At 38.0% G+C, this 16,448-nt stretch overlaps 1 protein-coding gene across 18 annotated transcripts in view; it reads left to right on the forward strand.

Annotated features, from left to right (window-relative positions):
* TTLL5 (tubulin tyrosine ligase like 5) overlaps positions 1-16,448 on the forward strand; it is a 309,168-nt gene that overhangs the window by 93,547 nt on the left and 199,173 nt on the right. For 14 of the 18 annotated variants that reach the window (XM_033408371.2, XM_049706827.1, XM_033408745.2 and 11 more), the window contains 2 exons: positions 4,378-4,440; positions 9,618-9,656. In XM_033408371.2, coding sequence (XP_033264262.2) covers positions 4,378-4,440; positions 9,618-9,656 — 102 coding nt within the window. The remainder of the gene's footprint in view (positions 1-4,377; positions 4,441-9,617; positions 9,657-16,448) is intronic. The other 4 variants (XM_004262260.3, XM_033408577.2, XM_033408475.2 and 1 more) reach the window with 1 other exon arrangement.

Consider the following 16,448-nt stretch of genomic DNA (forward strand, 5'->3'; position numbering starts at 1 on the left):
AAAGCACTGATCTGATCTCCCTGTGCTATGCAGCTGCTTCCCACTAGCTATCTGTTTTACATCTGGTAGTATATATATGTCAGTGCCACTCTCTCAGTTCTTCCCAGCTTATCCTTCCTTCTCCCTGTGTCAAGTGAATTCTCTACGTCTGCATCTTTATTCCTGTCCTGCCCCTAGGTTCTTCAGAACGACTTTTTTTTTTTTTTTAGATTCCATATATACAGTATTATACAGTATATACAGTTAGTATACAGTATTTGTTTTTCTCTTTCTGACTTACTTCACTCTGTATGACAGACTCTAGGTCCATCCACCTCACTACAAATAACTCAATTTCGTTTCTTTTTATGTATCAGCCTGCTTTTAAGATTATTTCGTTATGACTGATTTTCAATAGTGTGATTATGAGGTATGCCTTGGTATCACTTTCTTCTTGTTTCTTCTACTTGGGATTTGTTGAGCTTCTTGGTCTGTGGGCTTATAGTTTTCATCAAATTTGGAAAACTTTTGGCCATTATTTCTTCAAATTTTTTTTCCATTTCCCTCCTCTCCTTTTGGTACTCTGGTTACATGTTAAATTGGTTGATGTTGTACTATAAGTCTGGCTCTGTTCATTTTTTTATACTTTTTCTTTCTTCGTTTTGGATGGTTTTCTGTTTCTCTGTGTTTGTCAGTTTAGTCATCTTTTTGTCTGCAGTGTTAAATCTTCTATTAATTCTATCCAGTTAAATGTTCATGTCAGATATTTTACTTTTCATCTTTACAGCTCCCATCTATTTCTCTTTATATCCTCTTTTTCTCTTTTTTTACAGTTATTTTCATGATTTCCTTTAGATTCTTGTGCATATATTATGTTCATAGTAGCTGTTTTAAAATCTGGTTCTATTATCTCTATTGTTTCTAAGTCTGTTTCTATTGACTGATTTTCCTCTTGTTAATGAGTTATATTTTTCCTGTTTCTTCACATGTACAGTGATCTTTTTTAATTAGATGTTTTAATTGGACATTGTAAATGTTGTATTGTTGTGTTCGGATTTTATTGCTTCTGTAAAGCCCATCGAAAGTTTTTTTTGTGGCCATACACTTAAGTTACTTGTAGATCAGCTTAATCTTTTTCAGCCTCATTTAAAAGCATTTGTATGGTTTGTTTAGAATAGCTTTTTGTTTAGGTGTAGGATAGTTCCACTACTGAAGACTCTTTTGGGGTGTCTGTTAAATGACCCCCATATTCAATGAGATCTCTCCATTCTGGGTGGTGGGAACTCAATCAATTGGCAGCCCTGTGTGAACTCTGGAAAGTATTCAGCTTACACTTTCTCCTTAATGTTCTTTATCCTGACAGTTGCTCCTTGCACAGCCTTGTGGACTTTCACCCTATGCCTGAGTAGATCTGTATTCACCCAAAGACTCAAAGGGTCCCTTGTGATGACTTTTTTGATTTCTTCTTATGCGTAGCTTCTTCCTCTCCAGGACATAGCTTTGAAAATTTTAGCACTTCCTAGAACTTTGATCTCTGTCTTCTCAACACAGAGACTCTTGGGTTCTACTTGAATTCCTTCTCTTTCTGCCCTGTCTGGAATTGCGTCTAGGTGGGAAGGTGGAGCAATCAGAGGGCTCCCTTTATTTATTTCCCCCTTTCAGTTATCACAGTCCTGCACTGCCAGTTGTTTCATGTCTGGAAACTGTTGTTTCATGTATTTTGTGCACTTTTCTAGCTGTTTATGGTGAAAGGGCAGGTCCTAGAGCAGTTATCATATCATATGTAGAAACGGAATTCTGTTGATAAGTTTGTATTGCTTTTGAACTTCTTCTAAAAAACAGTATGTATTCTTCCTTTTTCATTCAGTATTATATTACTAAGGTTCATTTTGTTACATGTAGCTAGAATTCATTCTTTTTCAGTTTATTTTATTCTTCTGCGTGTTTATACTGCTGTTAAATTTCCCATTCTCTTGTTGATGGTATTCGACTTCTTTCTGGTCTTCTGCTGTTAAAGACTGCTGTGCTCTAAATATGCTTATATGTGTCTCCTAGGTATATATCTAGGGATGAAATATATCTAGGGCCCTAAGATATGTGAATGTTCAACTTTAAAATATAATGCTAAAAAAAAAAGGTAATGCTAAATTGTTTTCCAAAGTGACTATACAAATTTATACTCCTGTTAGCAGTGCCTAGGAGATCCCGTTGATCAATATCTTCTCTAACACGTGGTACTGTCAACTTCTTAATTTTTGTCAAAATACTGAGTGTAATATGATATCTTATTTTGGTCTTGATTTGCATTTCTCTGATTACTAGTAAGATTGTACTTCATTATGGGGAACACATTTTTCTTCCTCTGGTGACTGGCTTCTGGTTGGGACATTAGTGGTTCTAAGTAGAGCCAAAACTTAGAGGAATGAAAGAAAGAACTAGTTCTTGTCTGTTTTGTTTTGAAAACCCAGCTGTTCATAGAGAAATCTTTTTATCTTGCAAAATATTCTATCCATGTAGTTTAGTTACACCTTATAAAGACCCAGGAATTCAACAAAAAGATATTGCTTGGCTTTTCAAAATTAGACTTTTATCTTTTGATACGTTTTTGAAGAGGTTGAATATTTGCAATTACTAGACAACATATCTTTTAATTAATGAAAGTGGAATCCTCTTAAGTTTTCAAGAGGCAGGACCCTAATTTGAGTACCTTTTTCTAAGGAACCAATCACAGATAATGTTGGGGTTTCTTAGGGAGTCCAGTAATGATACCTTCCTTTCCTGGTTTGGTTTTGAACCAGTTGAGATGACAAAGACTAAGATAGATGCAGGCCAAAATATCACTTTCCATACTCCACATTGATAAAGTCTAGGTTGGGAGACTTGATTATATCTATCTGCAAGTTAATGCACTTTCTGTTGACCCTCAGAATTGGACAGATTTACATACCCATTTTTAGGCAAGGTTGGTCTGAGCTGTGCATCAGGAATACCTGACCCTGTAGGAGCACCAGAGGATATGTGCTTCCTAAGGAGAGATTGTCTCCCCATAGAAAGAAGGGAGAAGCTTGTTGAATTTTTCCTAAATTACCAACCTGGTAAATCACTCCACCTCTCCCGGGACCTTTGAGAAAAGTGGAAGAGAACACCAAGACTTTTAAACTAACTGAGTTATTTTCATGTAGTGTGGGAAAGATGTATTTATCTGCTAACAAATATGTCTTTTTAATTAATATATATTTATTGAGTATCAACAAGTAACTAGCACTATGCTTGGTGCTTTGGAGTAACAAATATTAGATGGGGTCCCGGTCCTTTGAGAGTTAACAGTACTGATGATGGAGAAATTACTTATACATGTAATAAAAATAGCTCATATTTGTATAGCTCTTTGTAATTATGATGTACTTTATACACATCATTGTTATTCCTATTGTAATGATAAGGAAAATAAGCCTCAGTAAAGTAATGTGACTTATCCATGATCACACAGTGGGACTTGATTCAGGTATTTTAACTCCAGATCCTGCTTTTCCCTGCTGCATCATGCTGCTTTCCGAGAAGAGAAATTTTACTCTATGAGGCAGCGTTTGACAAGTCCCTTAGGCATACAGTGAAGGCAGAGGTAGGAGGCCGGGACAAGGGCACCTCTGTAGACTTGGAGCAGTCATATCAGGGAAGGCTTCATGCAGCACAGTGGACTTGAGCTGCTTCTTGAAGGGTAGATTATGGATAAGTAGAGAGGGTGTGAGGAGAAGGTGTCCAGACAGAGGCAAAAGGACCAGTGGGAGGTGTGGTGTGAGAGGGTTATAAGGAGACTTGTCTGACTGTACTTTAGGACCCACGTTGGGTCTCTGTGTGGAGAAAGGGTGAATGAATTGATGGTATAGATGACCCAACTTTTGAAACCTTGTAAGAGAAAGTATATGCCTCCTGCAGTTGGCATCAAGGAGCCATTGAAAGCTTTTGAGAAATAAGATGATTGAAACAATCTGTCAACATTTTCATGCCCTTTATGCACCTCCCATTCCCAGCTTCATTTGACCTCTTTTCTAGCTATACGTGATTTTTGGTGGTGGTTTTATTTTTGTCTTTCAGTTGTATTCTCTGAATTTAGTATATCAGCTTTTATTAGTCCAAGAATTCCTGACTTTTCTTTCTTTTTATTTTCTAATTTAAGTCCTCTTTATTCTTTTCATTTTATTGTATTTTCTGCTATTCTAGTATTTTATAATATGATTTGAGCAACTATCTCCTCCTTTGTCACTTTAGAGACTATATATTTTTAGAAACAGTATATAAATAACCTGTCACTCTTGTGCTTGATTCATGTTTTTATTTCTGTATTTTCCCCTTCAGCTAAGCTTTAAGAAATAACCAGTTCCTCTCTTTGTCTTTCAGGTCCTACCTTGAACACAAGACCTCCATGAACTATATGCTGGCGACACGTCTCTTCCAGGACAGGTGGAGATTTGCTAATCTTATAAATTTAGTACGACTAGGTCACAAAATTAAGAGAAAGTACGTGCAAAAGAAGAAAAGAGGCCTTATAAAAGTCTTCAGTAATATCTGATAGAAAGAGCCTTACGGAAAACACAATATAAAACCTCATTTTTTCAGAATTCGTTAACTCTCAGCACTTTGTAATATTTCCAGATGCTACAAAATTAAACCGTAAAGATCTTTAAGCAATCTTAACACATACCCTAAAACTTGTCCTTCTTAAAGGACGGACTTTACTCAGTGCCTTTTTACTTTCAGACGCAATTTTAACAGACATGATTATCTGTTTTTCTAGACTAGACGAGATTAGAAGGATCAGATTAGAAAAGGTGGAGGGGTGGTAATTCACAAAATAAATACAGTGAGAGTTGTAAGAAATGACAACTGATAACCTCAATACAAGGGAAAATAGGGGAGAAATGATGGAAAGCAGACATTGGAATTCAACTAGCACAGCAGTCAGGGACTGCTTAGTCCCACATACTTTTGTTGCCCCTGAGACATAACTGCATTACAGTACAGTTCAGTAATTGACTAACAAGGAACCTTAGTTATTTAAAGAAATCTGCATTATTTTCAAGGTATGTGTGCTTTTTTTGTGGGATTCTTAAAAATAGATACCCAGATTCCAGCCATTTCTTGTAATTTCATTATCCACTCTCAGGATCTATATGGGATTTCCAGTTTCTCTCTGTAAATTTGTGGTTATTACCATTGAGTAATTACACTGTGTAGCTTCTAATGAAAGAGATCTTGAGATTTACTTGGAAGACATAGAAGCTCAATTCTTTATATATAACCTGGTCCCAGTGCCCCACCCCCTGCCTCCTCCCTGGAACGTTTTACAAGGCTTCTTTATCTTTACTTTTCAGACATTATACCGAGGTGTGTTCTGGCGTGTTACTTTTCATTATTTTGCTTTTGCGGTGGATGAATCCTTTCAGTCTGGAGATTTAAGTCTATTAACTGTGGGAAATATTCCCCTTATCCTGTCTTTCCTCTCCTTGTGGAACTTCTGTTAGATGAAATTTGGATCTTTTGCTCTATCCTCTGTATTTCTTTACCTTTTTCTCATACTTTTGATCTCATTGTCTCTTAGCTTTAAATTCTTGGAGATTTCTTGAATTTTGTCTTCTAAAATTCTCAATTATCTTCAGCCTTACCTATTTTGTTACTCAGTACCAGCACAGAAGAGGGTTGTTTGATCTACTTTTTTTATTTTGGCAAGTATGATTTTAACATCCAAAAACTATTTTTGCTTTCTGACTAGTTTTCATAGTTTATGGATATAATATTAAATTTGTTCTGGTACCAATTCCAATGTGGAGGAGGTAGGGTGTTTCCCCTACAGCACCAAGCAGTTGCACCCTTCTGTTGTCCGAGAATTCAGTTCAATTCTGATACTGTCTACCTGGAGATTAGCATCAGATTCCACAGTTTAAGGGTTCAGTCCTACAAGATTCCACCCCCATAACTTCAGATGCTCGTCACAGGCCCAGGTTGTTACCTTTACTTCTACCTACTGGCTGTCTATCAGAGCTTCCCACGACCCCTTCCTTGGGTGCTATTAATTTGCTAGAGCGGCTCACAGAACTCAGAAAAACATTTAACTCATTAGATCGCCAGTTTATTATAAAAGGATATAACTCATGAACAACCGGATGGAAAAGACACACAGGGCAAGGTATAGGGAAAGGGTACGGAGCTCCATGCCCTCTCCAGGTACACCATTCTCCCCACATCACCAACCCGGAAGCTCTCTGAACCCCATACTCCTGGGTTTTTATGGAGGCCCCCTTACATAAGCACGATTGATTAAATCATCAACCATTGGTAATTGAACTCTATCTCTAGCCCCTCTCCCCTCCCAGGAGCTCAGGGGGATGGGACTGAAAGTTTCAACCCTCTCATCACAGGGTTGGTTCCTCTGGTGACCAGCCCGCATCCTTAGCTGATCCAAGGGCTTTCTAAAAGTCACCTCATTAGCATGACAAAAAACTCCTCTACCACTCATCACTTAAACATTTCAAGGGTTTTAGGAGCTCTGTGCCAGAAACAGGGATGAAGACCAAATATATGTTTCTCACTATAAATCACAGTATTACAAATATCTTTTTACATCTCTCTGACTATCATAATTACTTTATTTAAAGTTCCTTTCTATTTTTTGCACTATGTTTAATTCTTCTGGATTACTTCTATTTGTTCATCTCATTCTTTCTAGTTTATGCTATTATATTTCCTGAAATATCTGGTGATTTTTGATTGTCCAGTCATATTTATAAGTAATGGACTGTTTGCTTAGGATTGGTAGTTTGCATGAGTTTCCTCAAAGGTTGTGTCAGTCTGTTTCTGAACTGACATGGACTCTATGCTTGAGGCTAGATCTTTCTGCAGTTGATCTTCTCATGAGGTAGAAGGAAGGTGGAACAGGCAGTCTGGGAACCACCACCAAAATTAGGAAGCATTCTTTTAGGGGGGAGCATAGCAATTAAAAAAATTTGAGATGTAATGACATATGTGCTTCTCTATTAACACATTCAATGATGTGTTAATAGCAGTGGATCTAATAACTACCATAATTTAAAAAGTGTGATAAGTGTTGGCAATATTTTGTGACCCTGGAACAGCTCTAAAGTAATATGAAAAAATGTGTTATTTCTTTTGGTAGCAAAACCCCACTTATATAAAGACACAGACGTAGAGAATGGACTTGAGGACCTGGGGAGGGGGAAGGGTAAGCTGGGACAAAGTGAGAGAGTGGCATGGACATATATACACTACCAAACGTGAAATAGATAGCTAGTGGGAAGCAGCCGCATAGCACAGGGAGATAAGCTCAGTGCTTTGTGACCACCTAGAGGGGTGGGATAGGGAGGGTGGGAGGGAGGGAGACGCAAGAGGGAAGAGATAAGGGGACATGTGTATATGTATAACTGATTCACTTTGTTATAAAGCAGAAACTAACACACCATTGTAAAGCAATTATACGCCAATAAAGATGTTAAAAAAAAATCACACTTATACTACTGTGGATGGTCCCCTACATGTATATGATGCTGAATTTCAGATAGAGGATTAATCATTTTCCCCATCCAAATTGGTGCCCTCCCTGACTTCTCTCTTAAGGCTGCAGTAACAACTCCTGCTTATAAAGCATTCTAAAAACTTTGATTCAAAAAACATGAATTTCCCTGTTTAGCAAAGAAAGGCCCTCCTGATTTGCTCTTGCCTATCTTTTTAGCCTAATCTCCGCTTTTCAATACCAACCCATGGCCAATCAGACCATATGTACTGCTCTTTCATGCCTCTTTATCCTCACATTCCCTTGGAATTCCCATACATTCCCTTGGAGTGGCCTTCAGTTTATCCTGAATTCTTATTCTAGCCATGGCCTTCATCTTCTTACCTAGACTAGAAGGAAGTTCTCCCCGCCCTTCTTATCCCTCCATCTGATTTAGATTCCCATATTGTACATATTGTATTATAATTGTCTGTTTACTAACTACTCTGTCTAGTTTCAAGTTGGCTTTTAAGAGTAGGTACTTTGTTATGTTCATCTTTGTCAGTATCAAGAACCTACCACGTGGTAGGCACACACACAAAAACATGCCTTAAAAAAATGAAATTGTGTTTGTTGCAAGCCCTAACATCCTCCATTAAATCTGTTCTCTTCAACCTGAACGGATGTGTTCTCTCTTGCAAATCCTGTTGCGTTACTGGCAGAACTACTTTCAAGCTAATTCTCTAATCATTTCATTTCATAATTGGTTCATTTTGTCTGCCTTCTCTGCCCTCCCCGACTCATCCCCCACTTACCCACCCTGCCCTGGCAAACAGTGTCATACCTACTGTCTCACAGCATGACAGTAATTTTAACCCTGGCTGCATGTTAGTAACACCGTATTTGTGCCCCAGCCCTTCCCAGACTGAAGTCTTGTACTTACTAAAAGCTGCTCAGGTGATTATAATGTGAAGCCATGATTGCGAATTACTGGTGCAAACCATTATCTGATAAAAAAGTTAAAATAATAAAAGTTAAAATAATTTCTGATAATAAGTTGACAGTATTAGGACACTAGCACAGATAGAAGACACGGGAAGGAAAAGATAAAACATTTCGGTGGAGACAAATTTTTCACTTGATTTTTCTGTGCATAGAAGATCTTGGTATTGATTGCATCCATCTCCTTTTTAATAGACCAATATCATAGGTTACATGTTGTATGATTCCATTTATATAACAGTTTTGAAAGGATAAAATTTTAGAATGGAGAACAGATTAAAGGAAGCCAGAGGTTAGGTTATAAAAGGGCAACATAGGGGGTCCTTATGGTGATAGGATTGTTCAGTATCTTGTCTGTGGATACATGAACCTACACAGTGATAAAATTGTACAGAACTAAATATACACACTCACAAATGAGTACAAATAAAACTGGGGAAATGTTTTTAAAAAAAGAGAGGGTCAAGTGAAAGGAATTTGAATGAAAAACAAAAGCCAGTTTAAACCTGAATGGTACTTACTTCCTGTGGTTAGATCCCAACTCTAGTTTAGAGACAATGAAGAACATCTCTTTTTTAAAGAGATTTTTTTAATTATGGAAAATCTATTTCTCATGAGCATCTTTTTTGAACCCCATGAGAATTGAGATTGGCTTCTTTCCCTAATACAGTTCAGTGCAAGTAGAAAGAACATTGGAGTCTGAGATCAAAGTTAATAGGTTCAACATTAAACCCTTTAAAGCTCTGACATTGGGCATGTCACAAAATGGTCTGCTCCTTTTTATAAACGGGGCTCAACAGTTGTTGTGAAGAATAAGTGTGATTAGATTTGTGACGAGATACACAAATGCAAGTAATTGTTAGAAATTTCCTCTAGAATTCATTTGTCCTCTTCCTTTTGTTTTTTATTGATCCTCCCTAAAGGTTATGGTACTCTGTTCTTTTCTGAGCATGTTCTCAGTTCATCTGTCTGCTTCTACCCCAAGATGCCTTCCCTGGCATAATTCTGTGTTGAATTTCTGTAGTACAAATCTCAGAAGTGTGTGTGTGTGTGTGTGTGTGTGTGTGTGAACTCAGGAGAGAATGAATATCTGTGTAGTGCTCTAACCCACTTGTCCTTTCTAATTCTGTAGGGGAAACCCAAGAAGAAGCTTATTGACAGGAAGAACACGGTAACTGATTTTTGAAAGTTGAGAAGTTCTTTCTATGTGCATAATATGTGACCATACACAGGCTAAGCATGATACTTTATATAACCATTTCAGTTTGACTCAGCTTAAATAGTAACATAAAAATGTTTTCTATTGAAGCACTATTCTGTGGCAACTTTTTACAAACTAAGTTTGGGATTTATAATTTTATAACTACAATATGTCATTTCAGTGATAATAATAGTATTCTTGTTTGGCTATGTGAGAGAGCCCAAAGTATTAATGAGATTTCAAGACCTGTCTCATGCTAAATTCAAAGAAAAGGTTATGTTTTGGCCTTGACATACCTGGGGCATACAGCTTTGCACCTTATGGGACTGACCAGAGTTGCTTCCACTTTGCCTTAGAACTAAAAGTGTGAAAAATACCTGTGGCTCTTAATTTTGGCAGAGGAGAGAAAGGTCTTAGAAGAACCGCTGGGATGGCCTTGCGCAACTGAAGACTGCAACTAGAACAAAAACTCTTAACCCTAATTACACATCTTCTGGTTTGAGAGATTATGTAAATCCCCTTTGTGCTATTTCTCTGTACAAAGCAAAATGACAATAAGAAAGAAACCTCCTATAGCTAGCTTTTTGTTTTACATTTAAAAATTAAGATAAGGGGGGCTTCCCTGGTGGTGCAGTGGTTGAGAGTCCACCTGCCGATGCAGGGGACACGGGTTCGTGCCCCGGTCCGGAAAGATCCCACGTGCCGCGGAGCGGCTAGGCCCGTGAGCCATGGCTGCTGAGCCTGCACGTCCGTAGCCTGTGCTCCGCAACGGGAGAGGCCACAAGAGTGAGAGGCCCGCGTACCGCAAAAAATAAATAAATAAAATAAAAATTAAGATAAGGGCTTCCCTGGTGGTGCAGTGGTTGAGGGTCCACCTGCCAATGCAGGGGGCACGGGTTCGTGCCCCAGTCCGGGAAGATCCCACATGCAGCGGAGTGGCTAGGCCCGTGAGCCATGGCCGCTGAGCCTGCACGTCCGGAGCCTGTGCTCCGCAACGGGAGAGGCCACAACAGTGAGAGGCCCGCGTACCGCAAAAAAAAAAAAAAAAAAAAGATAAACTTGGTTTTCTCTTCCACATCTTTTGAAGCATAAATCTAATCCTTATTTAAAGAAGGAAAATATGATTGCCATTTAATGTAGGGAAACCTGAGAGAAATCAAGTTTTGTAGCTTGTTTCCAAATGAAAGTCATGCTTAGTTTATAGATTTTCTCCAGTTACTAGTCAAGGAATATACTTCCTAGAGTATACTACTATCAATTTGGAAATTAGAAAAAAATACTTAAACAACCAGAATATTTAAAGATCAGTGGGTTTTGTCCTTTCTTTAGGACAATTTATATTGCCATCATTACGGGTTTTCTGGTGGTATAGAGGTATAAGCAAATAAAAGGTGGCATATAACAAACCTTATGCTGGAGCATGAAACAGGTCTTAATACATTTGAAAGGATTAAAATCATACAGATTGTGTCCTTTGACTACAATGATATTAGAAATCAATAACAAATATTTGGGAATTAAACAGCACGCTTCTAAATAATACATGGGTCAAGGAAGAAATCATAAGGAAAATTCAAAACATTTTGAACTGAACAATAATAAAAATATAACATTAAAGTGTGTGGGATGCAGCTAAAGTACTGTTTGGTGGTGGTGTGTGATGGGTGTGACTTACAGCTTTATTTTTATTTATTTATTTTTTAAACATCTTTATTGGAGTATAATTGCTTTACAGTGGTGTGTTAGTTTCTGCTTTATAACAAAGTGAATCAGTTATACATATACATATGTTCCCATATCTCTTCCCTCTTGTGTCTCCCTCCCTCCCACCCTCCCTATCTCACCTCTCTAGGTGGTCACAAACCACCTAGCTGATGTCTCTGTGCTATGCGGCTGCTTCCCACTAGCTATCTGTTTTATGTTTGGTAGTGTATATATGTCCATGCCACTCTCTCACTTTGTCACAGCTTACCCTTCCCCCTCCCCATATCCTCAGGTCCATTCTCTAGTAGGTCTGTGTCTTTATTCCCATCTTACCCCTAGGTTCTTCATGACCTTTTTTTTTTTTCCTTAGATTCCATATATATGTGTTAGCATACGGTATTTGTTTTTCTCTTTCTGACTTACTTCACTCTGTATGACAGACTCTAGGTCCATCCACCTCACTACAAATATCTCAATTTCGTTTCTTTTTATGGCTGAGTAATATTCCATTGTATATATGTGCCACATCTTCTTTATCCATTCATCCGATGATGGACACTTAGGTTGCTTCCATGTCCTGGCTATTGTAAATAGAGCTGCAGTACTTAATCAGAATATTGAATTTGTAATCAAAAACTTTCCTACAAAGCAAACTCCAGGTAGTTTCACTGGTGAATTGTATCAACATTTGAGGAAGAATATACACCAGTCTTACGCAAACTCTTTCAAAACCATAGGCAAGGATACTTCCCAATTCATTTTATGATGCCAGAAAAGTATGACATGAAAACCTGACAAAGACATTTTAAAAAATTATAGGCTAATATCTACATGAACATAGATACAGAATTTCTTAGAAGAGTATTAGCAAATAGAATCCATCAGTATATGAAAAGGATAATACAGATGACTAAAGTGAGATTTTCCCCAGTAATGCAAGGTTGATTTAACATTTGAAAATTAGTCAATATAATTCACCATATTAAATAAAGGGGAAAAAAACAGATCATCATTTTATTGCTGAAAAAAAAAAGAAAAACCCATGTGTGTTAAATTGATGAAATTCACCACATGTTTATGAGAAAAACTCTTACGCATCAGGCATAGAAGAGAAATTCTTCAGTCTGATAAAGGCCTTCTATGAAAAACCTACTTCTAACGTCATACTGACATAATGAGGGTTACCCTATGATTAGTGATAAGGCAAGATGTCTGCTTTCACCACTTGTATTCCCTTTATACTAGAGGTCCTAAGCAGTACAATAAAGCAAGGGGAAGAAAAAGAAGTAAAAGGCATACAGATTAGAAAGGAAGAGGTTAAATATCTTTACTCTTAGATGACATGATCAGGTTAGTAGAAAGTTATAAGGCATACACAGAATAACTACAAAAACATTCAAGTGCACTTAGCAAGGTCTTGGGATACAAGGTCAATATACTAATATCTGTTGTTTTTTTAGTATACTAGCAGTAAATGGAAAATGAAATTTAAAATTCCATTTATAATAGCTTTTGAAAATATGAAATTCTTAGGGGTAAATTTAACAAAATATGCTCAATACCTATATATTAAAAGCTCCTAAATATTACTTAAAGAGATTAAAGAGGACTTCCCTGGTGGCAGAGTGGTTAAGAATCCGCCTGCCAATGCAGGGGACACAGGTTCGAGCCCTGGTCCGGGAAGATCCCACATGCCGCGGAGCAGCTAAGCCCGTGCGCCACAGCTACTGAGCCCGCGCTCTGGAGCCCACACGCCACAACTACTGAAGCCCGTGCACCTAGAGCCCATGCTCTGCAACAAGAGAAGCCACCGCAATGAGAAGCCTGTGCACCGCAGCAAAGAGTAACCCCCACTCGCTGCAACTAGAGAAAGCCTGCACACGGCAATGAAGACCCAACGCAATTTAATAAATTAAGAGATTAAAGAAGATCTAAATAAGTGCAGAGATATGTCATGTTCATGGATTAGAAGACTTAATATTGTAAGTATTCATTCTCCACAAATTGATCTAAAGAATATTCTAGTAGATTTTTTTGTAGAAATTGACCTTTTTTTTCAATGTATATGAAAATGCAAAGAGCTTAGAATATCCAAAGTAATCTTGAAGAAGACCTAGAGTACCTAGAAGAAGAAATATTATAACACTATAGTAATCAAAACTGTTGCAAATTGATCAATGGAACAGAATAAAGAGCCCAGAAATAGGCCTGCATGACTTTAAACAAAAGGCCTAAAGTAATCCAATGGGGAAAGGAAACTTTTTAATAAATGCGGCTGGAACTGAATATTGTATTTTAAAAAGTGAACTTCAACCTCTGTCTCCCACAGAAATTAGAGGTGATTCATAGACATAAACGTAAAAGCTATTAGTCTAAAACTTTGTAAGGAAAATATCTTTGTGACTTTGGGCTTGGCAAAAGTTTTTAGACATGACACAGTAAGTAATCAGCAAAAATGAAAAAATGATAAGTTTGATTTCCTCAAAATTAAATATTTTTGTTATAAAGACACTATTAAGAAAATTACTAGACAAGCCATAGACTGAGTGAAGATATTCATCAAACATATCTGTCAAAGGACTTGTATATAGAAAATATAACAAACTCCTACAACTAAATAATTATAAGACAATCAGCCCAGTTACAAATGGGTAAAATGCTTGGACATTTTAAAAGGAAGATATATGAATAACCAATATACTAATGAAAATGTGCTTTACAGCCTTTGTTATAAGAGAATTGCAAATTAAAATCATGAGATACCACTAAACATCCAGCAGAATGGCTAAAATTGTATCAAATCATTACATTGTACACTTTAAATACCTTATAATTTTATTTGTCAATTATACCTCAATAAAACTGGGAAAAAATGGCTGACAACATCAAATAGTGAGGATGTGGAGCTCATGGAGCTCTGATAAATTGTCGCTGGCAGCATAAACTGGTACAGGCACTTTAATACTTTTTTTTTTTTTTGCGGTACGCGGGCCTCTCACTGTTGTGGCCTCTCCCGTCGCGGAGCACAGGCTCCGGACGCGCAGGCTTAGCGGCCATGGCTCACGGGCCCAGCCGCTCCGCGGCATGTGGGATCTTCCCAGACCGGGGCCCGAACCCACGTCCCCTGCATCGGCAGGCGGACTCTCAACCACTGCGCCACCAGGGAAGCCCGGTACAGGCACTTTAGAGTCTGGCAGTTTGTTAGCCTAGAAAATTCCACTCTGAGATCTTTACTCAGAAGAAATGAAAAGCATAACCACAAAATGACTTGTACAAAAATGGTCATAGCAGCTTCATTCATAATATTCCAAAACTAGAAGCAGCTTCGGTGTCCAACAATAGGGGAATAGGTGAACTGTGGATTATTCATACACTGGACTAATCCTCAGCAAAAAAAAGGATCCACACTGATACTCACAACATGGATCAATCTCAAAAACATGCTGAATGAAAGACAACACAAAAGGGTTCATACTATACTATTCCATCTTTATGAAGTTCTAGGACCGGCAAACCTAACGTGATGCAAAAATTCAGAACGGTTTCCTTTGGGAGTATGAGGGAGGGATTTACTGGGAAGGGGCATGAGAACTTTCTGACGGGATAGCAATGTTAGAGTTTGGGTCATATAGCTCTAGGTCTCATCAGATGGACATATGGGCATTTAATACTTGGATGTTTTACTGTGTGTCATTTTTAGCTCCCCCCGCCCCCCCCCAAAAAAAAGAAAAGAGAAAAAACTTTCAAAGCCCTATAAAATATTGCACTCTAGATCCTAATGATTTGAGTGTTAAAGTGTTCAGGAGTGAAGTGCACTGATGTCTTTGTGCAACTTTGAAATGCTTTAAAAATGAAGTGGACTGATGGATGGATAGAAGAAGAGAAGATTGGATATATATGTGATGAAACAAATATAGTAAGATATTCACTGTAGAAGCTGGCCAGTGGGTGTATGGATGTTCACTGTATAATTCTTTAAACCTTTCTATTTGTTTAAATATTTCATAGTAAAAGTGTAGAAAATGAAATAAAGTAGACATAGATAAAAGGTATTACAACTTATGGGGAATTCAATTGTCTATTAATTCAGAAGTATTTATGGTATGTCAGGTGCGTGCTGAGCACTCTCATAAGCATCACTGACCCAATGAGAAACAAGACAAGCGTGGGCCTTGCCTCTATAGAACTATAATTCTGTTTCTTTCCCCAGCATTCCCTACCTCCATTCCTTGTAATAGTTGTGATTTATATGTCTGTTCAGGGTTTCTTAGAAGCTTATAGTTGTTATTTTAAAATATCAGATTTGTTTTATTTTCTTTATTATTTAATTGGCCACAAATCTATTTTCATAACTGTGTGTGTGTGTGAGGGGGTAATGTTCAGTTGTTGAGACTATGATAAACTGGGGTTGAACTATTTTTAAAGTTTATTAATTTGCTTCCCTTTTCTGCACCCCGTATCAGGACCCTCCCAGTTCTTGGTTCAATTTCCCGCTTTAGAGGGGAGGCCTTCAAAATACTTACTATCCAGTCCATCCACCCAGAAATCTCTAAAAGTCCTAACTGGACCAAAAGACACAGCCTTTCCATCATACTCAGGGACTGAAAACTCCCGGAGGAATGAGGATGAATTTCCACCTCAAAGGGAATACGCTTTGAGTTGTGAAGAGTTCACAAGAGAGAGAGTTCAGAGCCAACCAGTTAGATCTTGAGTTCTGGGTATACAGAGTTGGCTGCCTGCTTTCCGACACTAACATGGATACGTCTTTTCTGACTTAGTGACCGAGAACCCTGTCTCTCTTTTGTGACCTGGTTGTCTCTGCCTGTGCTGTACTTTGCCCGGTCCTTGTGTGGATTGGGTCTGATTCCTGTCACTTAACCTAATGTATGATTTATTTTATCTAATGCCTAATGTACCTGTAGCCATTCCCTCTCCTCATCCCATTTCCCGTCCGTGATCTGATGGAATTTGGTGTTGTCCTGCATCTGCTGCCTTCCCTTGTCTGTGCCTCTGACCCTAACTCCTGACCTGTACTCAATACCTGGAGAGTCCCTGCCG

This window comes from Orcinus orca, chromosome 2 (genome assembly GCF_937001465.1).
Source record: "Orcinus orca chromosome 2, mOrcOrc1.1, whole genome shotgun sequence".
Lineage (NCBI taxonomy): Eukaryota > Metazoa > Chordata > Mammalia > Artiodactyla > Delphinidae > Orcinus > Orcinus orca.